A 20521-nucleotide genomic window follows, 5' to 3' on the forward strand; every position below is an offset into this window, starting at 1 on the left:
AGGAAAGTCTAGACTTCAATGGTTTGGCAAATCCATTCGTATTACTTATGTCAGAAAATTAAATCACACATGGCCAAATGGACACAGAAACTTGGCCTAATGATATGAATATAACCCACCCCATATTAACACCTTTAACACGGTACCTCAGCTTTCAGTGTCTCACAATATACAAGCACAATATGGCTCTGTTTCACACCAAAGGCTAGTTCAGAGAATGAGTATCAAAACAACCTGTTTGGTTTTATCCAAAAGCAATATGAAACAACTGTACTATTGGTGCAGCAGCAGTGCCTCTCTTTTTTGCCTAGGAGTGAGGTTTCAAATTTTGATTGCATTCCACTGTAATATCAAGCATTCATGAACAAGTCTGGAACGCAGTGAAAGGGAACACCGACAGTCACAGTGACAGGCTCTGTTATCTGGAGCAACACACTAAAGACCATTCTCAGGACCTGATAAGAAGCTGCCACCATTTTGATCCTGAGATGATAAAGCCAAGGCTTTGTTACAAGAGGAGTTTGGAGTTCAGCAGGAGGTTGCATATGTATATAGTGATAAAGCTCTTCCTTGGCCTCCCATCAAAACCAACAAAAGCTCTCCAAGATAATCGTTTTTTCCTACAAGGCTGTTGCAATGCCATAGAAGAGGTATTAAATCTGCATGAGGGGGGACCTGCCCGCCAACATGTTGATCATTGTGGGGAAGTTGCCATACAAATTCAGGGACAAGTGGAGGAGCCAAGCCTATGAGCTTAAAGACAGGCACAGCCAAAGAGCCACTTTCATTGACATCACTAATTTCATCTAGCGACAAGTCAAAATCCTAACTGACCCAGTGTTCCGTAACATAGACTCACCATCATCTGCCCATAAAGGTGGAATCGCTACAACCGTAGCTGGTCAAATATATGAGATAACTAAGGAAGAAACATGAAAAGAACCTAGATATCATAAAGAAGGAAGAAGGCTAAAAAAAGGTCAAACTGGAGTTGAAAAGATAGTGAATTGAAGACCAAGTCTGCTGTCAAGCAGTCCGCGAGGGAGTTCAACACGCAAATGGCTTTGAAAAAGAAGGAGATTGACACTGTACTAAAGGAAACTATCATAATGGTCCATTGTGAGGCAGAGGTCTTCAGCAGCTATCAAGAAAATGACCCAATCGCAAATGAGCCCGTCTTTGGGGCACAGAAGGCAAAGCAATTGTCTTTGGAACCAAAATCCCTGGTTCGATTCTCAGCTCCTCCTGGTGTGTCGAAGTGTTGTCGAGCAAGACTCTGAACACCCAACTGCTCCCCTGGCACTGATGGACGACAGCCTACAGCTCATGGTTCATCCATAATGAGTCAATTGCAGAGAGTGAATTTTCCCACGAGGGATGAATAAAGTATAAATTATTAAAAAACTCCTCCAGCTCTAGGAGACTGAAGCCTATCAGAGGAGCAGCATCAGCTGCTACATATGGAAGTATTTCTTTTGACTTTGCATTTACTCTGATATATGACTCCAACTTACACTCATGTATCTTATTCAAGGTTTTTGTCAAGAACGACACCTCCTTCTTTCTTCCTTCAGCCGCTACAAAAAAAAATAATTTGGTTAACAGTAGACATGGAAGAGGTGATCTGTGACATGGCAGGCACCTACCAATCCTTGTTGTCCTGTCATCTAGTGGGAAGGAACGCTATCTGACATTTTCAATCTTCTAGAAATGATGACATGGCAGAGTTTACTTTTTATTTCTTTGGAAGAGAAGAAGTCTCGTCTTAAATCTCTGCAGGTTAGACAGGTTTGAAGCCCCCATGACTGCATGCGGCGAAGAGTGAACTCAAATACACCCCGGGAGTGAAGTAGAGGACATTAGCATATTTATAGATTCAGGGATTTTCAATGAGGGAGCACAATTTCATAGTGAGAATGTTATTCAAATTTTCTTCTTCTCTTTCGATACTGGTCAGAACAAGACAACTGTCACAAGTCCCAATATGAGGATAATGTCTCCGAAAAGCTTTCTGATCTTGAAAATGAAAATAAGGGAAATGTATGATGCTGAGGGTTTAATTTTGAACAGACATTGGTAGCAGATAGAGATAAAATAGATAAATATAGAGAAACACCACTGGTAGATGAGGTAACTTTCTCATGCTTGTATTTGAGTTGATCTGACTCTGCTGACTTCTCTTTCTCCGTCGTCAGACAAAGGCATGGTTATATAATAGTTAATTGGACTGCTGCGCACTTGTCCCCATGGGCTGTCATTTGATGAAACCATTTCTGCTATTAGAATGATACGAGCAACCTTTTATGTCACTGATGTCTAGCTGCTCTGTAACAGTCCAGATGAGTGGCACAGCATTTTTCACTTTTCCAAGTGAGCTGGCAACATCTTTGCATGAAACTAATATCTTGACAGATAAATAATGAATAATTTCATCAGCTACTGCTGGAAAGAGAGTGATGTGCATCACCAGCGTGGATTGGATGTGATTGAAGCGTGTCATTCATGGAAAACATAGATCCAGCCTGGTTGAATTGCATATGCTTTCTGGTCAAAGTTTTAAGACAAAATATGCCAATATTATTATTTCAGCGGGCAGATGGTTTTTGTCCTGTTATTGATTGGTTGTCCTCAGTGGGATGTTGGGTTTTGAGATAAAAGAGTTAGCTCATTGGCTATTGAGCTATTGGTTGGTTTTTTTTGCTAATGGTGTTCAAACACGCAGGCAGCGGTCATCAGTCTTGGTAAGACTGGTAAGGTTAAATCTCAATCTAAAATTCCGATAACAAAATATGTGTTTGGAGACTTTCCGCGTATATTCATCCTCTCTTGACTATGATGAAAACTAAAAATTATTTCTTCCAAGAGACAGCATTAAATTCTTCACATTTCAAATTTTGTGGTTTTGGGCTCCCAAAGCCTCTTGACTTTCTGTATACCATAGAAAGAGCAGAAATCTCTGCAGCAATATCTTCCCTCATGCCAAAACAGTTCTTGATCCCAGGTCAAAAATCTAAATCATGAGATCAACTATTGGCATGGAATACTCTAACCCATAGCATATGTGCAACAAGCGTATCAAAGAGTGTTTTGTTTGTTTGGTGGAAATTCCCTTGAGGAGGCTTTGTTGCTTGTTGATGTCGCCTCATCAGAAGCTCTTGTGTATGATGCATGCATTGAAGTACGCTGTCATGCTCATGGCAGAAATACTTGTCAGTGTCTGGAATGAAGCATCACAGATACCGGAGATGTCAACGGTGATCGGAAAGTGAAATCACAAAACCATACTCGGAAGTTGGGATGGATGCCATGTTTTTTTTTTTTTTGCTTCTTGCAGCTTTAGAAGTTTTGAAGCTTGCGATTTCCTAACCTGCTGTTGAACTTCTCAGGGTGCTTTTCCCGCATCAGATGGAAGCGATGGGCAATGGATGCATCCTGTGAAGAAAGGATGAGGATGTTAAAATCGTTGCATCATAAGGTCTCATTGGTGGTAAAATACCAAGACTGCATTTTTGTGATGCAGCGTGCGTTGTTAACTTGTGATGTCTTTACAAATATCAAGATTTGATTAACTGGAGGCAGTGTTCATTGTTGATAAAATGCAACTTTGCTGTGAACCACGGGCTGCGTGAGCTGAGGTCATTGATGAAGTACAATTGGGGATAGAAGCTGATTGGCCGAGCTCAAAGATGCATTGGGTTTGCTAATTTGAGCTGATTTAACTAATTCTATTGCTTCCACATGGTCCAGAGCAAATAAGCTTTGAGTATTGTTGCATGAATAGAGACCGTTATCTTTAAAATAATTTGTTTAAAATGGGGAATTTGCAACTGGCTCAGTCGCCAAGATATCTGGTATGATCACATTGTCTTTGCTCAATTCACACTTCAGAATCTCTATATTTTCAATAAAGAAATAAATGAGCTAAAGCCTTAAGTGACTGACTGGTTTTCAAATATTTTACTGCAACCTATTTCTTGGGTTGTCATGCAGGCTGATTCAGAAGAAGAGTTAAAACATGAAATTTGTCATTTGGCACAGGTAACTATACTCATAAAGGTTTACTAATTTCACTAGTTTTTGAAGTTCATGTTGAACATTTGTTCATGCTATTTTCTCTTTGTTATTAGGCGTATTAGTTTGTGGACCATGGATCAACCTGTCCCACTTTTTCATATGAAACAGTTGATTTTCAGGTTGTTTTTGAAATATCTGATAATTGAATATGATCAGCTGCATGAGATGCACGGTGGCGCAGTGGCCTCACAGCACATAGGACCCTGGTTCAATTTTGACCTTGAAGTGACCTTGAAGTGTGGACTTTGAATGTTCTCCCCAGGTCTGTGTGGGTTTCCCCTCAGGTTTTCTGGTCCAAAAACATGCAGCAGATTAATTAGAAAATTTGCCTAGATGTGTGAGTGAATGAATGACCCTGCACGAATGACTGGTGACCGGTCCAGGGTACACCCTGCCTCTCTTGCGATGGCAGCAGGAATAGGCTCCAGCATCCCCCAGCACCCTGTCCAGTAGACAGTGGATGGATGGGCTGCATGCGAACATCAGCACTGCAGTTCACATCCCTTGAGTGAACAACCCCACACCTCTGAACCTATGACAGTCCAGTAGGGTGTGGATTGTATAAAGAATAAAACTATTATATCTACATGTTATCCATTGGCACCTCATGGGTACATTTTTCAATGGAAAATTTTTATTTTGTACTAATCACAAACTTTAGGAAAGTTTCACAAATTTCAAGGGAAACTTTTGTCACATATGGTCCAAAAATCCTTTCATGTCTCTCCCACATAAGACCCTGACCATCTTTCATGTACTGTAGCTGTGTAGCCATGCTAACGGATGCACAACACAGAGTGTCGTTCCGGGCACTTTAGAGTGGACGGGATCAATAAGGCTGATTGGCATTTATCTGACTGCAGGTTGAGCATGGCCAGAGCTGTCTCTGTTCCTCCCATGCTAGAGGATCTATCTGTCACAGATAAACCAATGCTGTATATAAACAATAAGTTTCAGATATATGGAGTCAGACTAAATCGATTTCATGTCAGAGGAAGCAATATAGTTTGCACAGATGTTCCTACATGGTCTCACAGCAGCAGAGCCAGCCAGTAATGATGTTAATATATAAAAACGTCATAGATTCCTCCTCCTCTGTCATTCTATAATAACATCATCTTTTTTTTTTTTGCTCTAAGTGCTTAAGCAGAGTTAGGATTCAGGCAAAACTTGATTTATTGAAATTATTACATTATGAAAAGACAGAAATAACACAAAAAGCAAACACTTGCTGTTTATCGCTCTCTGGTTAGATGCAGATTGCATTTCATTACCTTGTACTTGTACATATGTAACAACACTAAAGTTCGATCTAAACCAATCTCATTACACATTAATATAGGATAAAAAAAACAACCGAAAATGATTATCTTAATTTTATGGTGATATGCAGCAAGAAAAAAAAATACAGATGTACTAGTTAACCTTATGTTCAGTAGTTCAGTGAATGAATCTTGAGCCATAAGTCGATTACATAATTTAATGGAGGGCAAATGAGTTTCCTTATTTGCTTTTCTTTCAAAGAAGCAAGATACTTTTTTAGTATTGTCATGGAAATTTCCTTCTGAATTTACACAATCAATCCAATATGAATACAGGGGAAATGGCAAATTTGGGGGGAGTTTTGGAGTTGAGAATGAAAAGAGATAGACACCTCTCCAGATTTAAGGTAGCTTGGGTTGATTTAAATTGGACTACTTTAAATTGGACGTGCTGCAATACAGAGACCAATGTTTTCTATAATATGTGCAGAAATGTCAAGCTTATTTATATCGACAAATTAACTCTTGATAAGTATCCTCTGTGATAAGTATCCTCTGTGACACCAAGGACTGTGATGTTCATAGGACAGTTATAGAAACCTCTTTGACAACCTTGGCACTAACAATGCACTTAAAAACTGATGAAAATGCAGGATAAGGCTCTGACAATAAGGACAAAATGATCTTTGGTCAGCTGGTCCCAAAGAATTCCAGAAATGAAAAATGTGTCAAGGGTTGAGAATATGTGTGGAATAGACACTTTGTCTCTTTGGCTAATGTCAGATTTTTTTTTTTTTTACTTTATCTAGTAATATGAGACAATGATTGTCATGGCGCAAAATACCATTTGTCCCATCAGGTGCAGCCACAGATTATGAGTGCAGAATCGACTGAAATCACATACCAAATTTACTTCCTGTTTCTACTTGTATACACATTAGTAATGAGAATTGTATTTTATATCATCAGACTATTCGAGGGAAATACATTGAAACGGTGACTGTTTATTTCTTTTGTTATTGCAATTGAAATGTGCTGAGTAATGCTTTGTAAAGAGTTCAAAACTGTCACTATGACAACCAAACTGTCATTCAAACACATTTTGAGAAATAAGACAAAATTCTAATGTTTTAAGGAAAAAGTATTTTGGTTTTTCTTTTAAATCTGACATGCAGCGCAGGAAAGAAAGATTTGTGCGCCGAAGTAGGATATAAATGATAGCAGCATGATTGTGCAGGTAAGACAATATACTTAGGGATATACTATACAAAGTGTGTTTGTGTGTGTGTATGTGTGTATATATATATATATATATATATATATATATATATATATATATAGTAGTCTACACTGTATTTCTTTGCATGTCAGAGAGAAGGCATGAATAAAGGCCAGACTGGGCTCTCATCCCGGAGACTTCCTGTGTGTGAAGAGAGCAGGTCATTGCCCAGAGAGGTTATGGTGAGTAGGCAGTATTTACATTTCATATAAAGCGTGAGGAAAAAAAGATTATTCAAAGATCCAGATAAGACCTCCAAAATTTGTTGAGTTTAAATGTTCAAAAGCCACAATCAGTGAGAGCTTCTGCTAGAATCAGAGGGCAAATTTTAGACAGGCTAAGCAGCTGTGTGAGCCTGGGAAATATTCTGTATCGTGTCCTAGGCTCCAAATGCAGCCTCAGGGCGGCACTGGCCCATGTCTCTCCAAGCCTGCCTTGGGGGGGCACGGAGCAGTGTCTCCCTGTGCCGGTCCCAAGCCCAGATAAATGCAGAGGGTTGCGTCAGGAAAGGCATCCGGTGTAAAACTTTTGCCAAAACCAAACATGCGAGTCAACCAAAACTATACCATACCGCATCGGTCGCGGACCGGGTTAACAACGACCGCCATTGGTGCTGATGACCTACAGGGTACTAATGGAAATTGGGCTACTGTGGGTCGAAGAACAAGAACAAGAAGAAGAGGAGTGCGTGTTCGGAAGCAGAGAGAGAGGAGGAAAGGAAAGAGTCTGGGACTGAGAGTAGGGACTTTGAATATTGGGACTATGACAGGAAAAGATAGAGAGTTGGTGGACATGATGCAGAGAAGGAAGGTGGATATACTGTGTGTCCAGGAGACAAGGTGGAAAGGTAGTAAGGCTAGAAGCTTAGGAGCAGGCTTTAATTTGTACTATTATGGTACTGACAAGAAGAGAAATGGAGTAGGAGTTATCTTGAAGGAGGAGTTTGTAAGGAACGTCCTAGAGGTGAAAAGAATGTCAGATAGAGTTATGAGTCTGAAACTGGAAATTGAAGGTGTGATGCTCAGTGTTGTTAGTGGCTATGCCCCACAGGTGGGATGTGAATCTGAAGAGAAGGAGAAGTTCTGGAATGAGTTAGATGAAGTGATGCAGAATATTCCCAGAAATGAGAGAGTGATAATTGGTGCAGACTTCAATGGACATGTTGGTGAAGGCAATAGAGGGGATGAAGAAGTGATGGGCAGATTTGGTATCCAGGATAGGAATGTAGAGGGACAGATGGTGGTAGATTTTGCAAAAAGGGTGGAAATGGCTGTAGTGAATACCTTTTTCCAGAAAAAAACAGGAACATAGGGTAACTTATAAGAGTGGAGGCAGGAGCATGCAGGCAGACTACATCTTGTATAGACGAGGTAACCTGAAAGAGATCAGTGACTGCAAAGTAGTTGTAGGTGAGAGAGTAGCCAGACAGTATAGGATGCTGGTTTGTAGAATGACTCTGGTGACAAGCAAGATGAAGAGGACAAAGGCAGAGCAGAGGACAAAATGGTGGAAGCTGAAAAGGGAGGAGTGTTGCATGGTTTTCAGGGAGGAGTTGGCATGGTTTTCAGGGAGGAGTTGAGAAAGGGTCTGGGTGGTCAGGGTGAGCTTCCAGATGATTGGACAACTACAGCTAGTGTTATCAGGGAGACAGGTAGAAGAGTACTTGGTGTGTCATCTGGAAGGAAAGTAGATAAGGAGACTTGGTGGTGGAATGAGGAAGTGCAGTAGTGTATACAGAGACAGTGGTTAGCGAAGAAGAATTGGGATACTGAGAGGACTGAAGAGAACAGACAGGAGTTCAGGGAGATGCGGCGAATGGTAAAGATAGAGGTAGCAAAGGCAAAACAAAGGGCTTATGATGACTAGTTTGCTCGGTTGGATAGTAAGGAGGGTGAGAATGATCTATACAGGTTGGCGAAACAGAGAGATAAAGATGGAAAGGATGTACAACAGGTCCGGGTGATTAAGGACAGAGGGAAATGTATTGACAGATGCTAGAAGAGTGATGGGAAGATGGAAAGAGTACTTTGAAGAGCTGATGAATGTGGAAAATGAAAGAGAGGCAAGGGTAGAAGAGGTGACTATTGTAGACCACAAAGTAGCAAAAATTAGTAAAAGTGAAGTGAGGAAGGCATTGAAGAGGATGAAGAGTGGAAAAGCAGTTGGTCCTGATGATATACCTATGGAGATGTGGAAGTGTCTAGGAGAGGCAGCGGTAGATTTTCGGACTAGATTATTCAACAGGATCTTAGAGAGTGAGAAGATGCCAGAAGAATGGAGACAAAGTGTGATGGTGCCTATTTTTAAGAATAAAGGGGATGTGCAAAATTGTGGCAACTATAGAGGGATAAAGTTGATGAGCCATACAATGAAGTTATGGGAAAGAGTAGTGGAAACTAGACTGAGTGCAGAAGTCAGCATCTGTGAACAGCAGTATGGCTTTATGCCTAGAAAGAGTACTACAGATGCAGTATTTGCGTTGAGAATGCTAATAGAAAAGTACAGAGAAGGCCAGAGGGAGCTGCATTGTGTTTTTGTAGACCTAGAAAAGGCATATGACAGGGTGCCAAGAGAGGAGCTCTGGTATTGTATGAGGAAGTCTGGAGTGGCAGAGAAGTATGTTAGACTAGTGCAGGACATGTATGCTAGCTGTGAGACACTGGTACGGTGTGCTGTAGGGGTAACAGAGAAGTTCAAGGTAGAGGTGGGACTCCATCAGGGATCAGCTCTGAGCCCCTTCTTGTTCGCAGTGGTGATGGATAGGCTGACAGATGAGGCTAGACAGGAATCCTCATGGGCCATGATGTTTACGGATGACATTGTGATCTGTAGTGAGAGCAGACAACAGGTAGAGGAAAATCTAGAGAGGTGGAGGTATGCTCTGGAAAGGAGAGAAATTAAAGTTAGTCGCAGCAAGACAGAATATATGTGTGTGAATGAGAGGAACTCAGGCGGAACGGTGAGGCTACAGGGAGTGGAAATCAAGAAGCTGGAGGATTTCAGGTACTTAGGGTCAACAGTCCAGAGCAACGGAGAGTGGGGAAAAGAGGTGAAGCAGGTCGGTCCAAGCAGGTTGGAATGGGTGGAGAAAAGTGTCAGGGGTACTATGTGATAGAAGACTTTCAGCCAGAATAAAAGGAAAGGTGTACAAGACAGTGGTGAGACCAGAGATGATGTATGGACTAGAAACTGTTACAATGACCATAAGACAGCAGGCAGAACTAGAGGTTGCAGAGATGAAGATGTTGAGGTTCTCTTTGGGAGTGACCAGGATGGATAGGATCAGGAATGAGTCTATCAGAGGTAACATGTTAGATGTTTTGGAGAGAAGGTCAGAGAAGCCAGACTGAGATGGTTCGGTCATGTACAGAGAAGGGATAGTGAATATATTGGTAGACGGATGCTGGAATTGGAGCTGCCAGGCAAGATGTCTCGAGGAAGACCAAAGAGAAGATTTAGGGAGAGGATATGAAGGTAGTTGGTGTGAGAGAGGAAGATACAGAGAATAGGGTTAGATGGAGAAAGTTGACTCGCTGTGGCGACCCCTGACGGGAAAAGCCGAAAGAAAAAGAAGAAGTGTCCTAGGCTCCAGCAGATCCTACCCAGTTTATACACCCGCTCAGGGTGCCTCCAACAGGAAATTATTCCTGCTCTGCGTATGAGACTGCAGCTCAGAAAAATGAGAATTGCCTCTTCAAGATATTGTTTGGAGTTTATCTTAAAGTCAAAGTCATCTGGGAAAAAAAGACGAACATCTCAGTAAGAAAAATCAATGAATGACGTTCAGCGTCCGCTGCTACCTGGCAGTGTGTGTTCTGCACATAAACAGGTCTTAAGTCTTTCAGGGAGAATTTCTTTAAATCCTTTGATAACAACTAAGGTGTTACACTAACTCCACACGTGAGGAACAAAAAAAGGTGAAGATTCTACTTGACACAGTCGGTTTCTATTGGCGGTTCACCAGCTCAGGTCGTGATGTAATGTGATGTCATAGAATTTACTACATATGCTACTTCTGCCAACAAAAGAAAACTTTTTGTGTGAATGCATACATATTACTCCTTAAACTAAAACAATCCATTGGTAAACCTGAGTGTGCTCAGCATTTTCAGATCACAAATCAATGTCTACAAAGCACTTTGAGAGAGGGATCCTGAAGAGTGGGGTGATAATATATTTTTGAAAATATTTTAGGAGGTTAATGTGATCGAACTTACAACTGAAAAATAACAGAATTTTAGTAAAGTCGGACATGTGGATGACAATAAGATTAAATACATGAATTCATATAGAATTCTAAAACTACAAAAAAATGTATTCGGTCATTTCTGCATATTTCAAAGACTGAAATAAACAAATACAAATGAAAGCACGATCCTGATGATAACTGTGTTATACTTCAAGTGAGGGCATCCTCACTTGAAGTAACCATGACGCTAGCCCGGCATCCAGCTAGTGTTATATAGGTGTTTCACAGGTGTATGACAACCAGAGATTGAGACAGTGTGGGTTTACTGGGCCATTGTGATAATATCTTACACTCGTCAGGAGCAGAGCTCCACAGGTAATGTGTTGTGATTTCGTAACATCGGTAAAACATTGGGTCTCAAAATGGAACCATAATTGCTGCTGTGATTGGCTGGGAATTTGAAAACTAAACCCAACAAACGTGGAGAGAGCACATCTCCTTTTTTGCAGTGAACCCAGGCACACTCAACTAACTTTGACCACAGATGCAGATCTAAAAGTAAACAGCTATTATTATTATTCCAACTCTCAAGGCAAGGTGACTTAAATCCTAACAGCATCAACATACATGGGTAGGAAATAAAATGTCAGTGTTGTTAATGTGCCTGAGGAGCATTTACGGTAAGAGGACATGAATTTCGTTTTTTCTGATTTTAAAAGTTGTGGCTGGGTACAACACAAAAAACGGCTGCAAAGCATCCCAAAACACGCCGGCCTATTTCATTTCATGCTCTCAGTCATTTGCTGCAGGAAATCATCTGCCACCTTTCCTGAGAAATCCAGCAGTAACAATACATGACATTTGCTATTGCTTTTAGTTGTGATGAAGGTTGTTTTGATCTTGCCGTTTGAAGTTTTGTACATATAGTGAGTGTAAGGTCTGGGGTGTGGGGGGTCAGGAGGAAGCACTACTGGATGACTGATATGATATGAATTAAAGTGGAGGCATAAACAACAAAACAATGGCTGGGAAATATCACCTCAGTGATACCTGTCGTGTCCAGTGTGTCTCACTGGGTTCGGCAAAGGGCTCTTTGGCTTTACTTCTCAGGCAGTCATCTGTTTAGCTTTTATTACACTGGGAAAATCAGATAACCATGCACAATGAAGAGTCAGCTGAGCTTACTCATTCACCACAGGGCAGGGCTTTTAAATGATCATGGCAAGGAGAAAAAGAAAGGCTTCACATTGATGGAATAATGCAGTCATGAGGCAAGACATCTGAACTGTCCCATTTTCAGCCTCTGAAGCACACATTAAAATATTTTCCCTGAAGAGATTCAATTGAATTTAAATACCATAGAAATAACTCTTTTTTGACATTATTCAATGGCGGGGGTTATCAGACGCTAATGATGTTTCACGTAACAGTGCATAATTTACAGGTTTGTGGAAAGTCAATGTTGACCCTGATGATGTTGCAAGTAGACAGTAAATTAGAAATTATTTAATGTCTTTGCACCTTATTTTAAGCGAGACTGTATCATAATGTATGTTGCCTAATGGGAACATGTTACGGCTAAATAAAAGTATGAATATAAATACAACTCCTTTGACCTACTTTTCTAATAATGTGTGTTGTGTATGTACAAATGTGGATGTTATACGGTAACTTTGGATAACCATGATCAGGTGTGTGCGTTGTATGTAAACATGTGTTTATATAGCCCCGTGTGTGACCAGGTGTCACTCAGCACGACCATTCATTACACTTCATTATTCAGAAACTGTAGTCGAAATGGCAGCTGGCAACTTCCTGTTACTGATACTATCCCTGACCTTCAAAATGAGCCAGCAAATCTCTCTCTTTCTCTCTCTCTCTCTCCCCCAGACTGCATGCATGAATCCAATATATTCTGCATGTAATGTAAGACACAAGCTGTGACTTTAAGTGTGTAAGACACTGAATTTACGTGTTGCTGTTAGAACTGACGGTCAAATGAATACAGACACGGTTGCTATGGTAGCACTCAAATGGCAACTCAGCTCCACAGCGTGTTTGCATTCCATATCAGAGCGTTTAGGCTGACAGGCCAGCAAATAATCAGAAGGTTAGTGGTTCAATCCCGTGTTAAAGTCAGATGAGTAAATATGTCCTTGAGCAAGACAATGAACTCTCACTTGCTTAAGATTAGCAGGTTAGTGCCCTTTGTGGCATCCTCCATCTTCATCTTCAGCGCGTGTGTGTGGGGTGGGGGGGTGAGCACCTTTGAATATGATCAGAAATTGCTGTACAGCATATCTGTTTGTTACAAATTTAAATAAAGCCATCATTAAGCAATTGACCAGTCAATCGCAGGGCCACATACAAAGACAGGCAACATTCACTCACTTGGGGCAATTTTCCCATTTCTTTTCCCAATTAACCTGCTGCATGGTTTTGGACTGTTGGAGGAAACCGACGCAGACACTGGGAAAACATGCAAACTCCACACGGAAGGATAATATGATGAAATCAACTTAATCTATGCTAGTACAACAGAACCAAGTCTATTCTCCAGATGCATCTACTGACAACAAATTAGACATGTTTTTTTTTACTTCTTGGTAACAACTAAATGTTTCCAAGGTCCTGACAGAGAAGTCCTCCTACTTTTTATTATGAAATGTAATAAGAAGTTGAATGAATATCAGATGCTTACAGTTTTTCAAAAGTTGACAGGCCAAAAAAAAAATTACTATTTGATCCAGCTCAACCTAATCCTTGGCCCTGAACATCTGAACCATGAAAATACTTCTTGGATGGTTCATAGTTTCAGACCAGCTCAAGAAAATCAGCGCTGTAATTCTTACTCATAGTCCATTAGATATGAAATAAATAAGTCAATAATAACAATGACGATGACAATGACAATAATAACAGTATAATAGTAATGACAGTTTATTATTCATGATAATCAATAATAATAACCATCATCATTATCAGTAGCAGCAGCTTATCCATGCCTGTAAATAGTTTTCCTTACTAATGGAATGAAATGCAGACGAGGGGTTGTGAAAGGAGGGTCTACTTTCTTTGGTCGAAGTGCAGGTTAGGTAGTCAACCATCTTGCTGGATCCATACGGTCATATGCTTTCAAGCATACATGCATAAGGAGATATTTACAGCTGGGAAGTCAGCCATAGAATAAGCTTCCTCCCTGACAACATGAGACAGTATCTTTAATGGCTGGTGACATGCTATGGTATAATGTTCCGCTTGTGATTTTTCCAGGATGACAGTTGAGTGCAGCGAAATGAAAAAGCGAATCTTGCAACCGCCTGTGCTGTTTATGTTTACTGCTGATCCTTACATGTGCTGTCCTGCAACACATGTTCTGCTATATAATTTATATTTGTATATATTCATATTGTGTGTGTGTGTATAATATATTAAGACTATTTTTTCACAATAAACTCACACACACACATTTGATCTGCTTTGTCTGCACTGCAAGCCTACACACTGAGCCCTCTCTGCTATGACCCCATGGATGATTGCAAAGTTCCCCTGCCAGTTGCACAACTTATTAAATTTGATTCTTTATTAAAGACGTTATAGATGCCTACTCAAAATCAAAATATATTCAGTGTGATATGTTTAGACTTGCATGAGAACCTTAATAAATATGGGGGGAGGGGGAGGGTCAACGCCCTCTTATTTGCAGCACTGAGTAGCACAGCCAACAACATGCTCCACACCATGTCACAATTAAGTCTGTGAGATAAAGGACTGATGACTGTGGAAGGTTCAGTTTTGCTAGCCTGCCATCTCCATTGCAACTAACCTTAAACAGCAAGGTCTGTGATGGGATGGCAGGAAACACAAACCCTGTACGGCTGATAAACCAAATATAAGGGCTGCTAATGGTGACATCATTGCTGTGAGTCAGAGATCGTTTTTCTCAGGTGTTGCACACCACCATCTGCCACTATGGCTTCTGGAGGCCCAACGATCTGTCACTTGGTTTATTGGTTGCGTCAGATTGGATTGGTTTCAGACAGACCACATGTCCAGCCTGCTTTTTTCATTTATTCATCTCTTCAATATAAAGTTGTGGGACACTAATATATCTTAAAATGTGAAATTTTGTCCCCATAATTTTTGAAGAGCTAAAAATATGACATGTCCAAGTAAATAGAACGAATGAATGGTGCATTAAACACTATCATCCAAAGCCTGGGCCTTTTGTGTGTCATACTTTTTCATAGTCTGCTTCCTTTTGGGATCAGGAAAGACCTTAAATAAGTATAAAAACCAAGCATTGTCTTTATTTGTCCTGATCACTGTAGAAGTGCTTCAATTTTTTTTTGGGGGGGGGGAATTTGCAATATACAGTAAATGTTCTACTATAAATGTTCAAAATTAAATATAGTTTTCTGTATGTTATGTGATTATTTGTTTTTAAGGCCGATTGGGGTCAATTGTAGATACAAAGTACAATATGTGGCCAAAAGTATTAACTCACCCATCCAAATAATCGGAATCAGGTGTTCCAACCATCACCATGGCCAAAGGTGTAAAAAATCAAGAAGCTAGGCAGGCAGAATGTTTTTATAAACATTTATGAAAGAATGGGTCGCTCTCCAGAGGTCAGTGGATTCAAGTGTGGAACTGTGATAGGATGCCACCTGTGCAACAAATCCACTTGTGAAATTTTCCCCCTCCTAAATATTCCACAGTAAACTGTCAGCTGTATTATAAGAACATGGACAAGTTTGGGAACTACAGCAACTCCGCCATGACGTGGTAGGGCATGGAAACTGCCAGATGCTTCATCTGTCGTAGCAGATGCTGAGTTGCATAGTGCGATGAGGTCGCCAACTTTCTGCAGAGTCAATCGCTACAGATCTCCAAACTTCATGTGGCCAGATTTGCTCAACAACAGTGTGCAGAGAGTCTCATCGAATGGGTTTCCGTGGCCGAGCAGCTGCATCCAAACCTCAAATCAAGTGCATCGGATGCATCGAATGCAATGGTTTAAAGCACACCTCCACTGGACTCTAAAGGAGTAGAGACGTGTTCTCTGGAGTGAGGGATCGCGCTTCTCCTCCTTGCAATCTGATGGACGAGTCTGGGTTTGGCGGTTGTTTGGTGGAAGGGGGATTATGGTGTGGGGTTGTTGTCAGGAGCTGGGCTTGAGCCCTTCGTTCCAGTGAAAGGAACTCTGAAATTTTCAGCATACCAAGACATTTTGGACAATTCCATGCTTCCAACTTTGTGGGAACAGTTTGGAGCTGGCCCCTTCCTTTTCCAACATGACTGTGCACCAGTGCACAAAGCAAGGTCCATAAAGACATGGATAACAAAGTCTGAGGTGGATGTACTTGACTGGCCTAAGTCCTGACCTCAATACAATAGAACAACTTTGGGATGAATTAGAGCGCAGAGCCAGGCCTTCTTGTCCAACATCAGTGTGTGACCTTACAACATCAGTAGTGTATCCATATGTGCAAGGACAAGTCAAAGCTTAATAGAGATAGGGAGAGTATGTAGAAAACTTAAAATATGTCTTCATAATATGACTCAGGATCACTAGAGGGTATTGTCAAAGACCATAAAAGTTATGTCAAATTGCATGTCATTTTTATTATTGAACTTGCAAGGATCCCTTTTAGATGACAGTTTGAATGTAGCTCTGAGGGTAACAGTGTGTACAGGACGGAACAGCAAGGAGTATTATAGAAATCTATTTATGCAGTAGGTAGTATGTAGTGAAAACCAAGCGACATGTCACTCAGAACAGCATTACTCTCATCATTCTATGAGTACTTCGATAAAAAAAAAACAAAGCATTGCTTTCACCTAGGAGCAAGACATAAAATCAGATGCAGACATAGTTGGAACCGATCCAAGAAAACCTGTCAAATATAATATTTCTCATCACTGCAGCACTGTGACACACATATGGATTAGTGCCATGCTTTTGGCTCAAGTGTTTACGCTGGCAGCAATGTGCTGTCGGCAGGAGGGCCATTGTGTAACATTGGCTGCAACAACCCTTCCCTGACAAACTCCACCGTACAAAATCTAACTATGACTGTTTACATTGCACTTCTTCTTGTCAGGGTCTCACACCTGGGCTCAATTCGTAATCGGCGCCAGCTGCAGCAGCGGCCGCTAATCAAGATCCCTATAAAGGGCAGCGGCACGCTCTGCCTGGGGCCGGGGGATTGTGGTTGCCCAACAACCCTGACCACTGTGGATCCCCATGACCCCTGCCACAACTGGACCTAGCTGTGGTTCCTGGACTTCCCCCTTAGCCATGTTTATCCCCATGACGCCTGTCACGACCGGAACCTGGACCCTGACCCAGTGAGACCCCTGGTGGGCCACCGGACCCCGAGTGTAGACTGGGACCCCCTGGTGGACCACCGGACCCCGACCCTGCGAGAGCCCCCTCTGGACCTTTGGACCCTGACCCTGTGAGACCCCCTGGTGGACCACTGGACCCTGAGTGTAGACCGGGACCCCCTGGTGGACTACCTGACCCTGCAAGAGCTCCCTCTGGACCTTTGGACCCTGAGTGTAGACCGGGACCACCTGACCCTGCAAGAGCCCCCTTTGGACCCTGACCCCGTGAGACCCCCTGGTGGACCACCGGACCTTGACCCAGCCTGAGATCCTGCCTGGGGCCCGTCCTGGTGAGACCCAGCCTTGTGCAACTGTCTCGGGGCCAGGGAATTGCCAGCGACACCCTACCTGCCTGTCTACCTAAATAAACCCTGATTTCAGCCTTGAAGGTGTGGTTCCCTGCCAGAGTCTGCCCTCGTGACCTGTGACACTGCTAGCCAGTTCAATTACTTGACAAGGAGGACCAACCAGACCAGCATTGAAGACAGTGACTCGGCTCATATTCAAACCATGCAAACTTTGGTTCCCATTTGTTGAAACAATTATAGAAGTTAATGTCACTACTGCCATAGAAAACCTTGCCCTTTATTCTCCTCAGTGAGGTCAAATTATCAGGGCATCACAATTGAGATTTCAAGAAAACTTGATCTTGTATGTAAACTCCATGCAAGTGTCCCTGAATCTTTATGTGTCAATCTCAGGCATGGGCAAACTAAGGCCTGTTGTGATTTTTAATGCAACCCCACCAAACTTGAAATTGTATTAGAATTAAATTGTTTTACCTTTTCCCTGAAATACCAACATTCCCCAAAAGATGGCACACTCCTACAAAGACCTTTTTTGGATTGTGGAGTATTACCCTCTACATCACTTTTTTGCTTTGTCCTTTAAACTCTTCTGTAAAAATGAGCGGAAAGAAAAGTGCCAAGTGTTTAACAATTAATTTTTACTGAAGATCAATCAACCCCTGTGTGGCAGATATAAGGAGAAATTGCAGAGGTTTTCAAAAAGTACAATATCAGCCATCACTTAGCCAGCGGCTAATTTACAGATTTCGCAAAATCTTTTGACAGCGAATGTAATTTAAGAGTTGAGTACCAATGTAATTGGTGGGGCACAGACCCAAATGCAACACCATGACTCTGCACTAACAGAAAAAGAGTTAATAGACCTTACAGAGACTCAGCAGGTGAACAGTTTAATAGCAAAACACAGATGAAGCAGGGCAAATGAAGACAGGCAATGTTGGAAGAAGAGAGCGCCGAGACTCCTGAAGCATGATGAGGGAGCATGGAGGCAGACAGGGTCAGTTCCTGGAGGCTCTCCCGTTCTCTCTAACAAAGCAACCCGTCTAGTAGGAAGGGACAGAAGACAACCTGGCAACTAGTGGGACTTGAAGCGAAGCTTTTAAGTTTGCATTGATTGCCTGCCATTGACGGCAGCTGTATCCAAATCAGCTGACAAGGTGGGACCACCAGAACAAGCGGTTACAAGCATAACAATTTTTTTTTTTGCTGCTATTCAAATTAGGCATTAGCGATGTTTTCAATCTCCAGAGGATGGCACATAGTGCTGGACTTACACCTTAAGATTTGGAAAAGATTTTGAAAAGACTCATGTAGAAGTAGAATCTCACACCAGCTGACATCTTAAGGCCAGTTTTACAGTTTTAAGTCTCAGCCTAGTCTCACCATAGTCTGAGATAGAAGACTTGCATCAAAAGACTTTGCAGAGATTTTGGAAAACTACAACTAGATTTTTTTTCCAATCATGCAGGCTTCCTCTTTCTAGTTCTGTTGGAGCTCATCTGTTGTTTTTTTTGAGTCAGCCTTTACAGTGATGTAACGTAAAGAATTGCAATTATGTCAAACACTTTTGATATTGTCAGAAACCCTAAGAGTAGGCAAAGACTGAGCTAGGACTGTGCTAAGGCTGTATGACTGTATGGATGTCTGTATCAGCGTATACTCGACAACCCTGATGATGGAAGCGTGCTGCAACTCTAGCAACTTAAGATGTCCTTCCGCTTTCCAGTTTAATGTCTGCGACTGGAAAATGGTAAGGTGTAAGCCTTGCATAAAATGCTGATGTTGTTCATCTTGACCTACACATGACCTAAATGTGAGCAGACATTCAGCATCATGAACACCAATAAAGCCCATCACAGATCCAATGTAACTGATCAACCCCTCGGATCCATTCTGAGAATTGCCATAAGAAATCTAACTCCAGACTTTGATGCACTGGCAAAAAAGAGAGATCAACAACACTGGTCCCACTGAAATTGAGTGTGAGTTTCTCTACTTTGTTATGAAATCAATGCATTTTGAAAACCTTTGGTAAAATGAGCCTTGCACATTCATGCTAAAAGACCAAATCCTTTCAAGTAATTGCTTTACATGTATTTCTATCCATGTCATTTATATTAGTTCATACAAACACTATCTATTCCTATCCCAGCCCCTCCATCAAATTTTAGAACCCATTGTGGCCTGCAAGTCAAAATGTTTGCCCACCCATGGTCTATCTCCATTGGGACATGACCAGATAAAAAGGTTGCTAAGCAACTGAAACCTGGCCCTATGTTTCTTTCCACCAATTACTAGAAGACACCTACCCATGAGGGAGCAGGAATTCAGAATCTTCTGATTGTTTATCTCAACATAAAACTGTAAATGTTAAAATTACATCCTTTTCGCAAAATGTACCGGGATAGGAAATGTTGGGAATGACTAATATATACTTATCAACTGGAAAACATGTTTCTAGTATGGTCTGTTTTTTTTTCATGTCATTCTTTTTAAATACGACAGGTTTCACAGTGAAATCCCATCTTTAAATTAAAGCGGTTTATACAGTAAAACATAACATGCTATTACAGTCTATTAATGCTGTCTTACCACTCCAATAGAAAAGTAGTTATTGACAATACTGTAGGGAACTGGGTCTCCCTTTTCCTCCTTGTCATCAGGAATGATGTCTATGTTCCAGCGGTCGAGCACCACCTCTGTGCTGTGTTCAATGTCCCGGAGGAACTTTACCAGGCTGCCTCCCTCGTAACCTGCCAAGGAGGAGCATAGAGGTGGATGAAACCAGAAGCTGAGTATGCCTGGCCTTATTCCAGAGAGCATCAATGACAATGCTAAAAGGGATGCCATGGACAGCAGAATATTCTGTAGCCTAAGTAGAAACCTTGAATGGCCTTAACCCCAGTTCACGTTTTCAAGATTACCAGGGCTGTCAAATGAGTGTCACAGCACTAAACAACCTCTGAAGAAAAATGTGACAACCACCTTTAAAGTATTTTGTCTGAGTAATGCGACT

The 20521-nt window shown here is 41.5% G+C and overlaps 1 protein-coding gene across 8 annotated transcripts in view; it reads right to left on the reverse strand.

Moving 5' to 3' along the window:
• dgkg (diacylglycerol kinase, gamma) overlaps nucleotides 1-20521 on the reverse strand; it is a 112266-nt gene that overhangs the window by 46797 nt on the left and 44948 nt on the right. For all 8 annotated transcript variants that reach the window (XR_015106009.1, XM_086144789.1, XM_086144787.1 and 5 more), the window contains 2 exons: nucleotides 20098-20258; nucleotides 3368-3432 (listed from right to left, as the gene is read on the reverse strand). Coding sequence is in view for 7 of the 8 variants with exons in the window: in XM_086144789.1 (XP_086000915.1) it covers nucleotides 3368-3432; nucleotides 20098-20258 (226 nt within the window). In the remaining variant the exon portion in view is untranslated. The remainder of the gene's footprint in view (nucleotides 1-3367; nucleotides 3433-20097; nucleotides 20259-20521) is intronic.

The sequence above is a fragment of the Fistularia commersonii genome, chromosome 4, assembly GCF_037954325.1.
Source record: "Fistularia commersonii isolate RoL2024-O1a breed Wild chromosome 4, RoL_Fcom_v1.0, whole genome shotgun sequence".
NCBI lineage: Eukaryota > Metazoa > Chordata > Actinopteri > Syngnathiformes > Fistulariidae > Fistularia > Fistularia commersonii.